Source organism: Chironomus tepperi, unplaced genomic scaffold (assembly GCF_022539635.2).
Source record: "Chironomus tepperi strain 1889 unplaced genomic scaffold, CSIRO-AGI_Ctep_v1 contig_467, whole genome shotgun sequence".
Taxonomy (NCBI): Eukaryota; Metazoa; Arthropoda; class Insecta; order Diptera; family Chironomidae; genus Chironomus; species Chironomus tepperi.
In genome coordinates this window covers 558668-572502 of record NW_027226589.1, presented here as the reverse complement: position 1 = coordinate 572502, position 13835 = coordinate 558668, and the positions used below count along the sequence as shown (strand labels likewise).

The window sequence follows — 13835 nt, the reverse complement described above, 5'->3', positions numbered from 1 at the left end:
ATAAATTTAACTCTTATGATATAAAGAACCGCCTACTGCTTTTAAAAAGTAATGAAAGGTATTAATATAATTAATTGCAAAAGGAAACTTGACGTTTTTCGTTTTTTATGATGTGAAATAATTTTATTAGTAAATATTTGAAATGTAAAGGAATTTAATTATGGTATAGAGAAGTTCATGCTTTTAACAGTTATTGGTAGATTTGAACAAATATTCGAATATTAACAAAAAATATTTTAATATGCAAAATTTCCGTTGTATTTGGCTTATTTAAAGTACAATTTCGGATCGCATTTGTGAAGTATGCAATTTCATATAAAAGTTGATTAAAAATCCTTTTAACTTCACAATAGTGATCAGAAATAAATCTTTGAATAGATCAAATACAACGGAAATTTTTAAAATAATGCATATTCGAATATAATTTTGCTCAATAAGTTTTTAACATTCGCACAATTTGCATTTTTAAACTTTATGTCTGCAGAACCATAATGAAATAGCCTACAATTAGTTGATTTCGTGCCAGTTAACACATATATTTAATTTTTTTACTGGAAATACGATTGACTGGAGTAATAAGTCTACATGAAATAGTGTACCGGTTCATGCAAATGTCTAGTTTTTTAACATAATAATGTCAGACTAAGTGTCTGATGATGATTTAAAAGATCAGTTCCATAAATTTATTGCGTAGTGGTACATTTAAAATTTAATTATAAAAATCCGTAAAATTATTAAATTCTTTCTCGAAGTGATTTGGATCCTGCTGTATCTCGTTTTGTAGGTCTGGAAGTGGCTACAAACCACATCTCCACATATCGTTCTGTGGGTCTAGAAGTGGCCTGGATCCTACTGGATCTCGTTTTTAGGTCGGGAACTGAATTAATTAATTAATAGCAATTACTGATCGCTGTGACAAAAATGCACTGAAGTGTCTCGATAAGAACGAGTACTTTTGTAATTTTTTTTGAAAAAAATTTTAAATTTTTTGAAATTTGGACACATCTAATCATAATCGATTAACAAGTACAAGTATCCATACTCGATCCCCATAAATAGTCAATTGAGTTAATAAATAAGACACTTACCGTTAATTTCTTGTTCATTGTTATTCAGAAATAAACTGTGATATGTTCTTGACTATTTTTTTTTATTCTATAGAGAATTTCTTGTTTAATTTTTCTCCGTTTACAGCCTTTTTTCTCTCGATATCAAAAAGCTGACGATACAGTTTTATCGTGTACGTAAGAATAAATGCGACTGATGAACTACAGAACATATCCACGCTTTTTATAATCAAAACTTTAGAGAAGTTTCTCATTTACCTCAGCCTTTTTTTCAGTACATCAGAATCCATCTCACTTTTTTTATGAATCATGTTTGAGCTTGTGTGCTAATACATAAGTGCAACTGTAGTTGTGCATATGATTTTCGCACATCTTCATTCATTACCTTAAACATCATCAATCTGAAGGTTATTTATGTTTAAGGTCATTGCAATTCAATTCTCATGTTAATGCTCTGCTTATTTGTTACCATCTTTGCTCATCTCTCTTATCTCATTCGGTTCATGCTCCGATGTTCTTTTTTTCTTTTGTTTTTATTTTTTCTTGCACTTTTGTTTATAAATTTTATGCATATTTTGGTTCTGATACTGTTGGATGGATGGTAGTTATGGGTATTCTGAGTGTAACTATAGTCATCTATAGGCTTGGTTTTGCTAATTGTGATTCTGCAACTAGAGTACCGTATACCAGATCTATCGATCAATTTCATTTCAGATATTCCTCTTACATAATTATGAATAAAATCATTACAGTTACAGTTTCTCGCATTTCTTTTAATCTTCCGTAAAGAGCTGCTTCCTTGATAAATTTAAAATTTGCATCAAACGTAACATAATGTTATCTTATTATTGCATCATATCCTTATCTTTATTAAAAGTGGATAAACTCAACAAACTTGAATATGATTGTAAAATTAAAATAAAAGTTAATAGTTTGATTTTATTTCCAGTTTTAATTTCTCTAGTTCATATCAATTGTAATGTTTTATGCCATGAAATATGCAGTATTTATCGACAAAAAATCATCAGCAGTCGTGGCCGAGTGGTTAAGGCGTCTGACTCGAAATCAGATTCCCTTTGGGAGCGTAGGTTCGAATCCTACCGACTGCGATTATTTTTTTGGATACTTTTTTGAATTATTGGCGAAGTTAAGGAATGACAAAAGCTCTGAAAAGAAGGTCTTAAATATGTCATTGTTTTAATGATATCATCAAAATGATGAGGGAATGCTCTAACAGGATTGTTTTGGCTGATTTTAGCTAATTTCAAGGCATAATTGAATATTTTCTAGTTTAACTGATGAATTGATTTTTGTAAAAACCTAATAAATTAACCTTAAGACCACATGAAGTAATATTATGACTATGAACGATAATAATTGGAATAATTGTAAATGATCACTTACTCACATATTTACAGCAACATTCATCCATTCAAAAGAGAAAAATTATCCTTGTCAGCACACTGCTCTGTATTTTATTTTAATTTTCTTCTCACATTTTTTTTAAGATGCCGTCCTACATTATTTTGATTGAATTTTTATTCACAATTTATGAATTTTTAATCATAAGACATATATGAATATTTACATGCAATGACTACTTCATGAATCATTTTGATTACAGAGTTAATTGACAATTTAAATGAGAGTAATTAAGATATAAATTATTTTTGCAATAATTTTACGGTAGCAATTTATTATTTGCATGATTGACCGACAATATCCTACTGGCATTTTTAACACTCATCAGTCATGTAATTTTCTGTATTTATCACAGTTAATTTTTTAAATAATTTATAGAAGCATCTGAAATTGATAAATTTTAGGGTCGGTTGATAGATTTACGACAGGCTGCTTAGGATAAAGTTTGACTAGGACATATTCTGTTAAGAATCCATTCAGTAAACACATCGTTTAAAAGTCAATAACAACAGTCAACAGTTTAAGGTCAACTCTGTGAAATTATTTCACATCTTGAATGTATATCACTATAATATATTAGACGATGATTGAAATTTTATTTACAGTAATGCTTAATTTAAGAATATTTCACGATCAAAACATAATTAACATCAAGTTCTGATGACAGGTTTAATTAGCAATGTAATGTAGAATAATTAAGACATAAATTGGATTCTCAAATTGATTTGTGGGTGGTACAACATATCATTTTTATGATTACCCGACGTCTTTTCCCTAAACCTCAAAGAGCTTTGTTTACGATTTTAAGCTTTTTAATACTCAACTATCATGCCCATTTTCACATATTCTTACCATTTTGCTCATACAATAAGACTTAACATTTTAATTGACTTTGACACATAACAAGCATTAAAGGCTTTGGAGGAACAACTGCTAGACTTATCATAACAATTTACTATTGAGTGATAAATGTGAATTCAAAGAAATGTAAGAAGTCGCAATTTATTTCCATTTGCTAAATGAAATAGTGATGTAAATGGAATTAAATTAAGTTTAAATGTAGATGTGGACATAAACATCTTCATTGGAGTTATCGTTCTGTTATTGCTGGAATTATTCAAAGTTATAATAATGGACAAAGTTGAAGTATTGGAATGACTAGTAAAAAATTTTTTTTTTTTTTTTCCAATTTTTTTCTTAAAATCGATAAGCGAACCTTTTTATAACTATTATATATTTTATCCGAAAGTTGTAAAAATTTCAAATAAAAATTTTTGAGCCTTTATAAAGTTTGACATATAGTACAACCCAGAGCTCCTACTCGACATGGTTTAAATAACTCATTTATATCTGATCGAATTGAAGTCGACCCAAAAAATGTACTCAAGGAATGTATTTTAATTTTATTTTAGGATGCAAATGCATAAAAGTGATCTATCCGATACTAGTTTCAATACTACCTACCCTAGAGTCTACATAAAAATGTCCATAAGATTGATCTTTAATTTCAATGAGTGATGAAATACAATGTGCAAAAATAATGTAAGAATATAAATGAAATCAATAATAATGACAACAATAATGATGAACAACGGAAAAATAGCTTAATCGCCTAGAGTCTCAATATAAAAAGCTTACACTGTCTGTATACAAATTAAATAGCTCTTCCTTTGCAACTTATCTGCTATCTACTCATTGTGCATATATTCTCGATACCGTAAATATAGAATATATAATAATATTGTAAACATGAGAAATAACTGATCGGAGAGCAGCAACGTTAATGCTTAAGAAAGAAAAGAGAAGGAGTGATGAGAGAGATGAGAACCTGTTAAGAACGAAGATGAGAACACGGCTAATTAACTGAAAGGGAAGAAAGGGCGGGATAGTAACTTGTTATATAAAGCAATGTTACCATCAAGGTTTCAGTTTTAGTTCTGCAATAGTTGTGGATATCAGAGCATCGGATCAAATTGTGCAATTTTCTTGGCGTGACAAAAAGTAATTTTAAAAAATTTTAAAATGGTAATTTATTTTGTATATTTTGAAAAATTTCGAAGAAACTTCAATTCATTTGAATCAAACTAGCAAATTGAAAATTATTTTAATAAAATTTCCAAATTATTTCCAGAAACTGTCATTATTCTCAATTACATTACTCATTGCATTAGTATCAGCCGATATAAGTCACTTAAAATATGGCAGAACCAATCCATATTCAAATAATATATACAGAGGTAGTATGAGATTCCATGGACGAAAGATACCTCAAACACCAGCAAGATCTGATGAACCACCACCACCTCCATCATCTGGATATGAATATATTCCACCTAGTAATACGTATCTTCCACCAACTGTAAGTAGGGTTTTTTGTGGCTTTATGTTGTTGATTTAAGAGTAATTAGGGGAGTTGGAGATTTTGAAACATGAATTTAAAAATACTAAAATGAGTCATGTATAGTTTATCATCGCATCGAGCTGAGATATGCAACTTGAATGGAAAATTATATCAAATATAATGAATGAAATATGATAAAATGAATTTACATATATCCTAGACTGGTGGGTAGCAGCATTTAAATTCAACGTGAATGAATATTTTTTCAAAGCATTTTATGCTTCATTGTAAAGAGATTCAGATTGAAAAAAAAAATAGTTCAGGGTTGCTTCGAACACCAAAATTAATCGATACACATCATAAAAAATTATTAGGGTTAGCCATAAACTGCAGGCTTATAAAAAAACACAGACGAGAATCCTTGAATAGACTAAAATAATGACAAAATAAATTTAGTTCTTTTAAATTACTTACTTAACAGAGATTCTCTATTTACGTAAACAAACAAATCGCCATTTTTAAAAAATCTTATTAAAAGGGGACATGGCTAAGACCGGAATGACAGAAAGAATGAAAAATGAGGGATAATAATAATAATAATAATAATAATAATAATAATAATAATAATAATAATAATAATAATAATAATAATAATAATAATAATAATAATAATAATATCCATAATATTACTCTCAATACAGTCATGTGAAAATGGTGGAACGGGTGAATATTGCTGTCTCAATGGTGCCAACAACCCTGATTGTTGTTCAAATGAGAATGGATCAGGTCCATACTGTTGCGAGAACGGATCAATGACTGAATTTTGCTGTGAAAATAATGCTTTAAATGAATTTTGTTGCGAAAATAATGCAAATAATCAATTCTGCTGTGAGAATGGCGCAAACAATGAATTTTGTTGTGAGAATGGTGCATCCAATGAGTACTGTTGTGAAAATGGAGCCAATAATCCTGGATGCTGTACTGATGATTCGGAAGCTCCAAACAATGCATATTTACCACCAGTGAGTTAATTTAACATTATCTAAATTAATTATTTTTTTAATTTGAGAATTTTTTTCTTAAATTCATTTTATCACTTTGTAAGGCATGTTGTAAAAATGGGGGCAAGCCACCTTTTTGCTGTTTAAATAATGCTGAAAATGAGTATTGCTGTGAAAATGGAGCTGATAATTCAGAATGTACAATTACTACTATTACTGAGTCAACCACAAACACAATCACTGAATCAACTAAAAAACCTACAGAAGAGACAACAATTCCTGAAAATGTAAGATTAACTACAAAATAAACGGACATAACCTCATTAATTTTTTTACATAATTCAGCACTGTGATAATGGAGGAAGTGGTCCTTATTGCTGCATTAATGGAGCTGACAACCCAGATTGCTGTCTATGTGGAGGAAGTGGACCATACTGTTGCAAAAATGGTGTAAATGATCCAAACTGTTGTGATAATGGAGGGAGTGGCACTTGGTGCTGCTTAAATGGCATCGATAATCCATTTTGCTGTGAAAATGGAGCCAAAAACGAGCACTGCTGTGAAAATGGTGCAGATAACCCAGAGTGTGAAATAAGAACTACATCGACAACAATGAAAACAACACCGACAACGACGATGACGACAACAACAACCACAACAACAGCGCCTGTTACGACAACAACTACAGAGACAACGACAACAGAAAGACCAAGTGGATATCGATATAGACGACCAATCAATCCTTTCTACTATAACAGACGTGGAGTTTAGAAGTAAATGATGGCAATGCTATTAATGACTTGATTAAACGTTTAAAGAGATGATGGACATGAATAAATTCTGTATATATACAACAACATCACATATATACGTTTTACCTTTTCAAATTTCAGAAAAACCCATCTAGTCAGTTTTTATAAAGACTGCAAACATATATTTAAAATATGTAAATAATATGCAACCTGTTTCACTAAAGTGGATTATTCTCAATTTTGGATTATCCACTTCAGATTTTTGGAAATATCCCAAATCATTTAGGAGTTATATTAATTTTGTTTTTAGTTTATAACAACGTGATCCAGCCGTGACATTTAATAATATAATTTAAGTCATTTGTCCTTCTGTCTGTCATTCTGGTCCAAGCTCCGCCCCTTTTTCATAAACATCAAATTTCTTAGCAAAACTTTTTTATCAACATTTCATCAAATACCGGAATCATTGAGATAAATTTGCCAATAATTGAGAACTCAAAATTCCATTTAGTAAGTAGTACTCTGTGTAAGTCTTTCAATTATTCATCCAGTTCTTTTGGTCACTTCTACTTAACTTCAAAGAAATTTTAAGCTTGGCTTATCTTCATGGAACATAAAATCAAAACTTTTCAAAATATGTTAGTTTTGTTCTATTAAATTCATTTCGACTAAAATTAAAGTTGTCATTTAAAAGCGATTTTTATTCTTCAGTTTTGATAATTTGAACACTTTTTTGTGATGAAGAATACTAAAAAGTAAAAAATTTAAGTATTTAAAAAAAATTTCAAAGATACGCAATGGGCTTTGATAATGGCTTCTATTGATTAGTATACGCTTTCATTTTAATTTTCTTCGTTAAATTTTAAAAATTTATCGGTTTAAATCTGAGACTGGAACCTAAATATTATTTACAACTTTTCGTTGCACCTAAATAAATGCGTATCTTAAAAAAAACTTTTTTTTACATTTTTTCACGAAATTATTTTGCAATAAAATTGCTTCTTATGATAGTGTCCAAACCTAGTATAATATGATGGTAAAATAAAGTATTAACAAACAGGTTTATCTTCAACAACAACGTATGCTTAATATTAATTTAGCTAAACTTGTAAATTAAAATATTCAAAGTTTATATCTTCGTTCGATCGTGTCTGTAAAGAGGTTTTTTAAAATTTCTCTAAAATTCGTTCAAAAATTTTATTATCATTAAAGTGAATAATAATGAGTTTTATAAAAGTTTTACCGAGGACGATATCAAGATTTTTTGAAAATACTGGAAGTGACGAAGCAAATACTGAATTTGCAGATGGTTAGTCATATTTTATATTATTTATATGATATATCAAAAGTTATACATGTGGTGTTAATTGTAAGATTAATTAAAAAACAAGACTTTCAGACTATAGAAATTTAAATATTTAATATTTTGTATCAAAATATGAAAGAATGAATAAGCTTTGTACTATCATCAGTAGAAGTTATTTAAAACTTAATTATAAATATTTCTAGCTGGCAACAACGAAATGGAACTAGTCAGAAAAGACACAGTTGAAAGATTAATTGATAATGAAGTTCCAAAAAAGGAGAAACGTCAGGAATTAAGTGATCAAGGCAATGTTGAGCAATTGACTATTACAACATGTGGATCCATATCAGAAATTTTAGAACTACTTCATTCTTCGTCCATTGAAGCTTCCCTAAAAAACACTCAAATTGTGACTGTAATAACATTCAAAACTGTAACTTTTGAGACATCTTTAAGTTCAAATGAACTGGACCTTTTAGCTATAAAATGTATTGAGAAATCAATTATAATTTTGATTGCTTCAAAAAATGACGACAAATTTTTAATTTATTGGAAATCTAGCGACATTGATAATTTTTTGAGTTTAAAATCATACTCAATAGAAATGGAGTCAAACAAGACAATTTTCCTATTTATAGTTGACTTTTTGACATACTCGTTAAATCAAAAGCATTTAGGTGAGGTCCCTAGACATACATAATATATTAATGTATTACAAATTCATAATTTGTTTAGGTCTCTGCAAATCCTTGTGCACCAACTGTGAATCAAAGGAATTTGAATTACATTTTCTAGCTGATAATCGAGAGTACAATGTATTGCTGGTTGCAGCCGAGCTGGGACATTACGATGTTGTCAGTAATTTATTAAAAATGGGTTTCGAAACAGATTCGCCATTTAAATTTATCAATGCTCAATCTCTGGCTTGCGAAAATCGACATTTTGATGTCTTATTTCTTCTTCTTAAGTCAAATTTGAGATATCCTGTTTTGATGGATGTAAATGAATGTTCTGAAGATATACGGAGCTTTATAAACATATCTGATTCATTACATCAACATATTAAATCTAATAACATGAGTGCAGTGAAAGATATTGTAGCAGAAAATTCAAATTTACGTTATTTTTACAATACATCAAATGAATCGGCAGCATCAATCGCTTTAAAATGTAAAAATATAGAAATTTACGAGTTCTTGATGACAAATGAAGTATATTTTGGTCCACATGAGAATACAGAAATAATTATGGAAGATTTGGACTACGATACACAGAGGATAGTCCGCGAACTTCACTTTAAGCATTCAAAAGATTTACCAGAAAATCACATAAATGTTTTAATGGCAAATTCGTTTATCGGTCATGATGTTTCAAATGCTCAAGAGAAATTAAGCTTAGTACAACATGCTTTTACTACATTAAATCGCAATGGTTTAATCAGAATAATTCTTATGGTCGTCGCTGCATCAATGAAATTTAGAATAATCTTTGACTTTAATCGCGACAATGTTCATGTCGTTGATCCAACATCAAGTGCTTATGCAAACGGAATTTTTTATGTATCTGGTCGGATTTATATCGGTGCACGACAGTTGTTGGATAAAATGACAGAAAATGAGACACTTGGAACATTAGCGCATGAGTTATGTCACTATGCTTTGAATCTAACATATAGGAATGATGCAAAGCCATATGGAAAGAACGATCATCAATTGATGCAAAAGTTTGATGATATATGCAAAAAATGTGAGAAAAATCGAGAAATTGAGGAGGTATGTATGGATATTTGTGATATTTGTGATATGGATCTACAGATCTATTGTTTGACCATGAATCACAATTAATTTATATAGACTAGTAAAATTTGCAAATAAATAATGATAAATTTAATTTAATTTAATTTCAGATTGTTAATCTCGTGTATGAATGCTATCCCGAAGATATGCATCATGCTGAGCTAGCAGTTCGAGTTGCACATATGATAGCTCTTTATCATGAAAAACCAGATAAGCTCCAAGAATCTCGTGAAGTTTATAATGAATTATTTGACTATGTTGAGCAACATGTACGTCCTGAAATGGAAGAGGAAATCCCGAGAATCATGAAGCAATTTGATAGGGAAATTGAGGAAAAAAATAGAAAAATTTCAAATTTAAGAAGAAATTTATTCATTTCTATATGTATTGGGTTATTTGCTGTTATTGGAGTTGCTGCAATTGCAATGGTAAATCATAATCCAATCTATAATTTTAGTGAATTATCGCCAGAAGATCAGTATAAGGTTAGAAATACTATTGTTTCATATAAAAACATAAACGTCAAGATGTCTGATTTATATCCTAAAAATTCTAATGCGTATAGTAAATTGACATCTGATCATATAGCAAAATTATTAAAAGGAAAAGTTCTTAACTTGGATGATCTAAAATATATACATGAGGATATCCATTTTGAATGGGAAAATTTGGCAAAACCTATCCAAACAGTGGTTTATAATTCTAACCTTCGTTATCAAGGTGAAACCATTAAATATAAAGATTTAGATGAATCAGTTCCACAGGCACTTAGTGCTATTTCATCATCGCAAATAAGAGATGTCTTAAACAAGCAAGAACTTATAGTTGGTGAAAAAATTGACAGTAGTGTTGACTTTTACATAAAACGTAAATTTTATCCAGAAGAAACGAATTTGATTGATTATGAACATAGATATGGACATGACTATCAATACGATATTTTAACATATGAAGAACATGTTGAGAACAGGATTAAGGACATATCAACTGAACAATTTTTTACTAATTTCAAAAAGCAAACCTTAGAAGAACAATCCGCAATTCTTGATAAAATACGTAAAAATGTAAATTTGTCGTTGAAAGTTATTAATGTAAATGATCCGAAATATAAATTTTTACTCAGAAATTCATCTCAAATAATTGAACAAGCAGAATATGAAAAGATTTTGATATTATCATCTGAAGCAGGTGCCGGTAAGACTGTAACATTTGAACAACTTGCAATAGAAATCAAGTCAATATTTCCAACTCGTTGGGTGTCATACATTGATCTAAAAGATCATACACAGTACTACAATAAAGATGGAAACATGACTAATGTTGAGGAGCTATTAGAACATGTTTTGAATGTTAATTCAGTAAAAAATAATTTTGAACACTTAGTCTTTAAAGAGTCGTTCGTGAATAATAAATCTGTCCTGTTTTGGAATGGTTTTGATGAAATATCTCCAACTTATAATTCATTCATTCTTAATACCATTAAATCAATTTACAAAGCCACAAGTAACATCCAATTTGTGTGCACTAGGCCTCTATATTCAGGACAATTAAGAGATACTTTTGAAATTCAGACATGGGATTTAGTTCCATTAGATGACAATGGCAAACAAGAATTTTTCACAAAATATTTCAAGTCGCAAAATATGTCAAGTGAAAATATAGCAAAAAATATTGAAAAAGCTAAGGAAACTATTGATAAATTTGAATCAGTTAGTAATCTTGCATATAATTTTAGTACACCAGTCATGCTTAAACTCGTAAGTGAAATTTATGACAGTCACGGTTCAAATGAAACCCCAGGACTGTATGAAATTTATGAGACATTTGTTCAAAAGAAAATTGGGATTTGGTTGACAAAAAGTAAACTCGAAAAGAAAATTTTACAAAAATTTATTTCAAAATTTAGCGTGATTGAAATTTATCAAAAATATGCATTACTAAATGAGTTGAGAATTTTTGGAACCACCACATTCTCTTTAAAGTTTAAGAAATTAAAAATTATGCAAAGTAGAATTCCAAAAGATTTGCCATACGAGGAAATAAGTCGAATGGGAATTTTATACATTAATGGCGAAAATAAATTCGAATTTGCTCATCGTACGTTTGCGGAATTTTTTATTGCAAAATATTTCATTGAAAATCTTTATTTGGTTGATAATTATGTTGACAAAGGTGAGATTGAGTTGAGACTTGAACTGTTCTTTTTGATGGCACGAAACTATAAATACAATCAAGAAGTTGTTACAAATTTTATGGAATCTTACTTTGAAATTATTAATAGAGATGAAGATGAACATTTTTGTGATAAATTAAAAGAACTGATTAGGGATAAATTCAAAAATGCTTTCATTCGATTATTAGACACAAATTATCCAAAAATTTACAATTTTTTATTCAAATTTTTTGGTAGAGATCACGAGGTTTTGCTTAATTTACTAAGAATTGATGAACATGAAACATTTTTTACTGCAATTTTCGACCCGAATTATTTTGCAATTTTTACAAATCCAAATGAAATCAATGATTTAGCCAGACAATACTTAACAAATGTTGAACTTGATAAATTTACTCACGGTAAATATCAAAAAGGTAAAATTTTGTATGGAATGCATTTTTATGAGCATATTGGCGTTAATAAGTCACACAGCTCTTATAACAGTGAACTAAAATCTTTAAATATTTCAAATTTTTGGGATTTTCACGAGAAAGTCAATGAAACTTTGACAATCAATGAACAGAAAGAATTAGCAATAACAGCTCTAAGCCCGAAGATTTATCTGTTCTACAATGAAACATTTTCGGATTTTGATTACGAAGAGTATGAAACGCTTTGGACGATTCATGAGAATTGGTTGACTGGTGTTGATATCCAACATGTTCTCGAAAATGCATTTATTAATTATTTTGAATTATTTACAAGAGGCATGGAATATTTTTATATTTTAACAGACAAATTAGAGTCATTGTCTGAACATCAAATTTTCGAAGTCTTTAAAAATTCTAACATGCTTCAAAAAGCTCACTGGAATTCAAACGAATTCGATTATTTGTGGAATATTCTAGCAGGTAATGCAACTGAGCCACAACTAAGGGAAATTTTACTACAAAATTTCACTGATGATAGAAATTTTTACTTTTATAAAGCCATTAAAGAGCTTAAAAATCAGTTTTCGAATAATACTTATGTGTATTTATACTACGATTTTACCAAATTTACGATTCTTCATCGAGCTTTGACTGCTCCATATTACCTTACATTCAACAATGTCAGAGAAATTTATTATTCTCTTTTTAACATAACTGAAATTCAGGATATGATAATCAGCTCTAATGACTTATTGTACTATATTGTTGAAGAGTCTTTAGAGGAATCTTGTGAAATATTTGCAATATATCTGAAAGAACTCTTTAATGAAAATCCAAATGTCCTAAAAAAGCTTCTTGAAAAAAAAATTAGACCAACAAATTTGAATATTTTTTCAATGATTGAAAGTTTCAATAATCTTGCTGGATCCGAAGTAAAATGGAGCAAAAAAGTGAATATTTTAAGAAAAGTTTATGATGAATTGAATTAATTTTAGTATTATTTTTTTATTGTTGTTAATGAATTTTCATAAATCAAAACGAATAAAGTCATGTTTAAAAAATATCTTTTGAAATTGATTTTGATTTAATAGTTTACATAAACTATGTATTTTGAACGAGATGTAGGCAAGGTTAATTTTTTTTTTTTTGTATTATTTGTAAGTATATTTCTCTATTATAATTGCAAAATATTTTAAAGAAATCCTTTTTTATCGATTACCAATAAGTTTTTTTTTGTTTCAAATTTACTTCTAAATCACAATATATTACTTACTTACTTACTTACTAGAACCATGCTCCGATGTGGAGCCTAGGTTTCTACAAAAGGCCTTCCATCTGACTCTGTTGCTGGCCTTATCACAAAGTTTGTACAAATTCTCCGTCTTAGCATCTAACTGACATTTTTTTAATACCGTCCTACGCCATGTTGTTTTTGGAGCTTCAGGACGTCTTTTCCCTTGTGGATTCCATCCTAGGGCGGTAAAACAAACTTGTGTTTCTTCACCCGCATTGACATTTTGTATCACAATATATATCAAATTTTAAATGTTTACGACGAATCTGA

At 29.2% G+C, this 13835-nt stretch overlaps 2 protein-coding genes and 1 non-coding gene across 3 annotated transcripts; all 3 read left to right on the top strand.

The window, feature by feature from the left end:
* Positions 1 to 2094: 2094 nt before the first annotated feature.
* Positions 2095 to 2176, top strand: TRNAS-CGA (transfer RNA serine (anticodon CGA)). The gene has a single exon. It is a non-coding gene; the product is annotated as a tRNA-Ser (tRNA).
* Positions 2177 to 4016: 1840 nt separating this feature from the next.
* On the top strand, positions 4017 to 6688 carry LOC139099405 (notch homolog 2 N-terminal-like protein C). Its single transcript, XM_070651847.1, has 5 exons — positions 4017 to 4031; positions 4621 to 4848; positions 5532 to 5852; positions 5936 to 6118; positions 6177 to 6688. The coding sequence occupies exons 1-5, from the start codon at positions 4017 to 4019 to the stop codon at positions 6600 to 6602; spliced, it is 1173 nt and encodes a 390-aa protein (XP_070507948.1). The 3' UTR covers positions 6603 to 6688.
* Positions 6689 to 7735: 1047 nt separating this feature from the next.
* Positions 7736 to 13315, top strand: LOC139099393 (uncharacterized). Its single transcript, XM_070651836.1, has 4 exons — positions 7736 to 7892; positions 8093 to 8566; positions 8625 to 9661; positions 9796 to 13315. Exons 1-4 carry the CDS (start codon positions 7805 to 7807, stop codon positions 13258 to 13260), a joined length of 5064 nt encoding a protein of 1687 aa, XP_070507937.1. The 5' UTR covers positions 7736 to 7804; the 3' UTR covers positions 13261 to 13315.
* Positions 13316 to 13835: the final 520 nt, after the last annotated feature.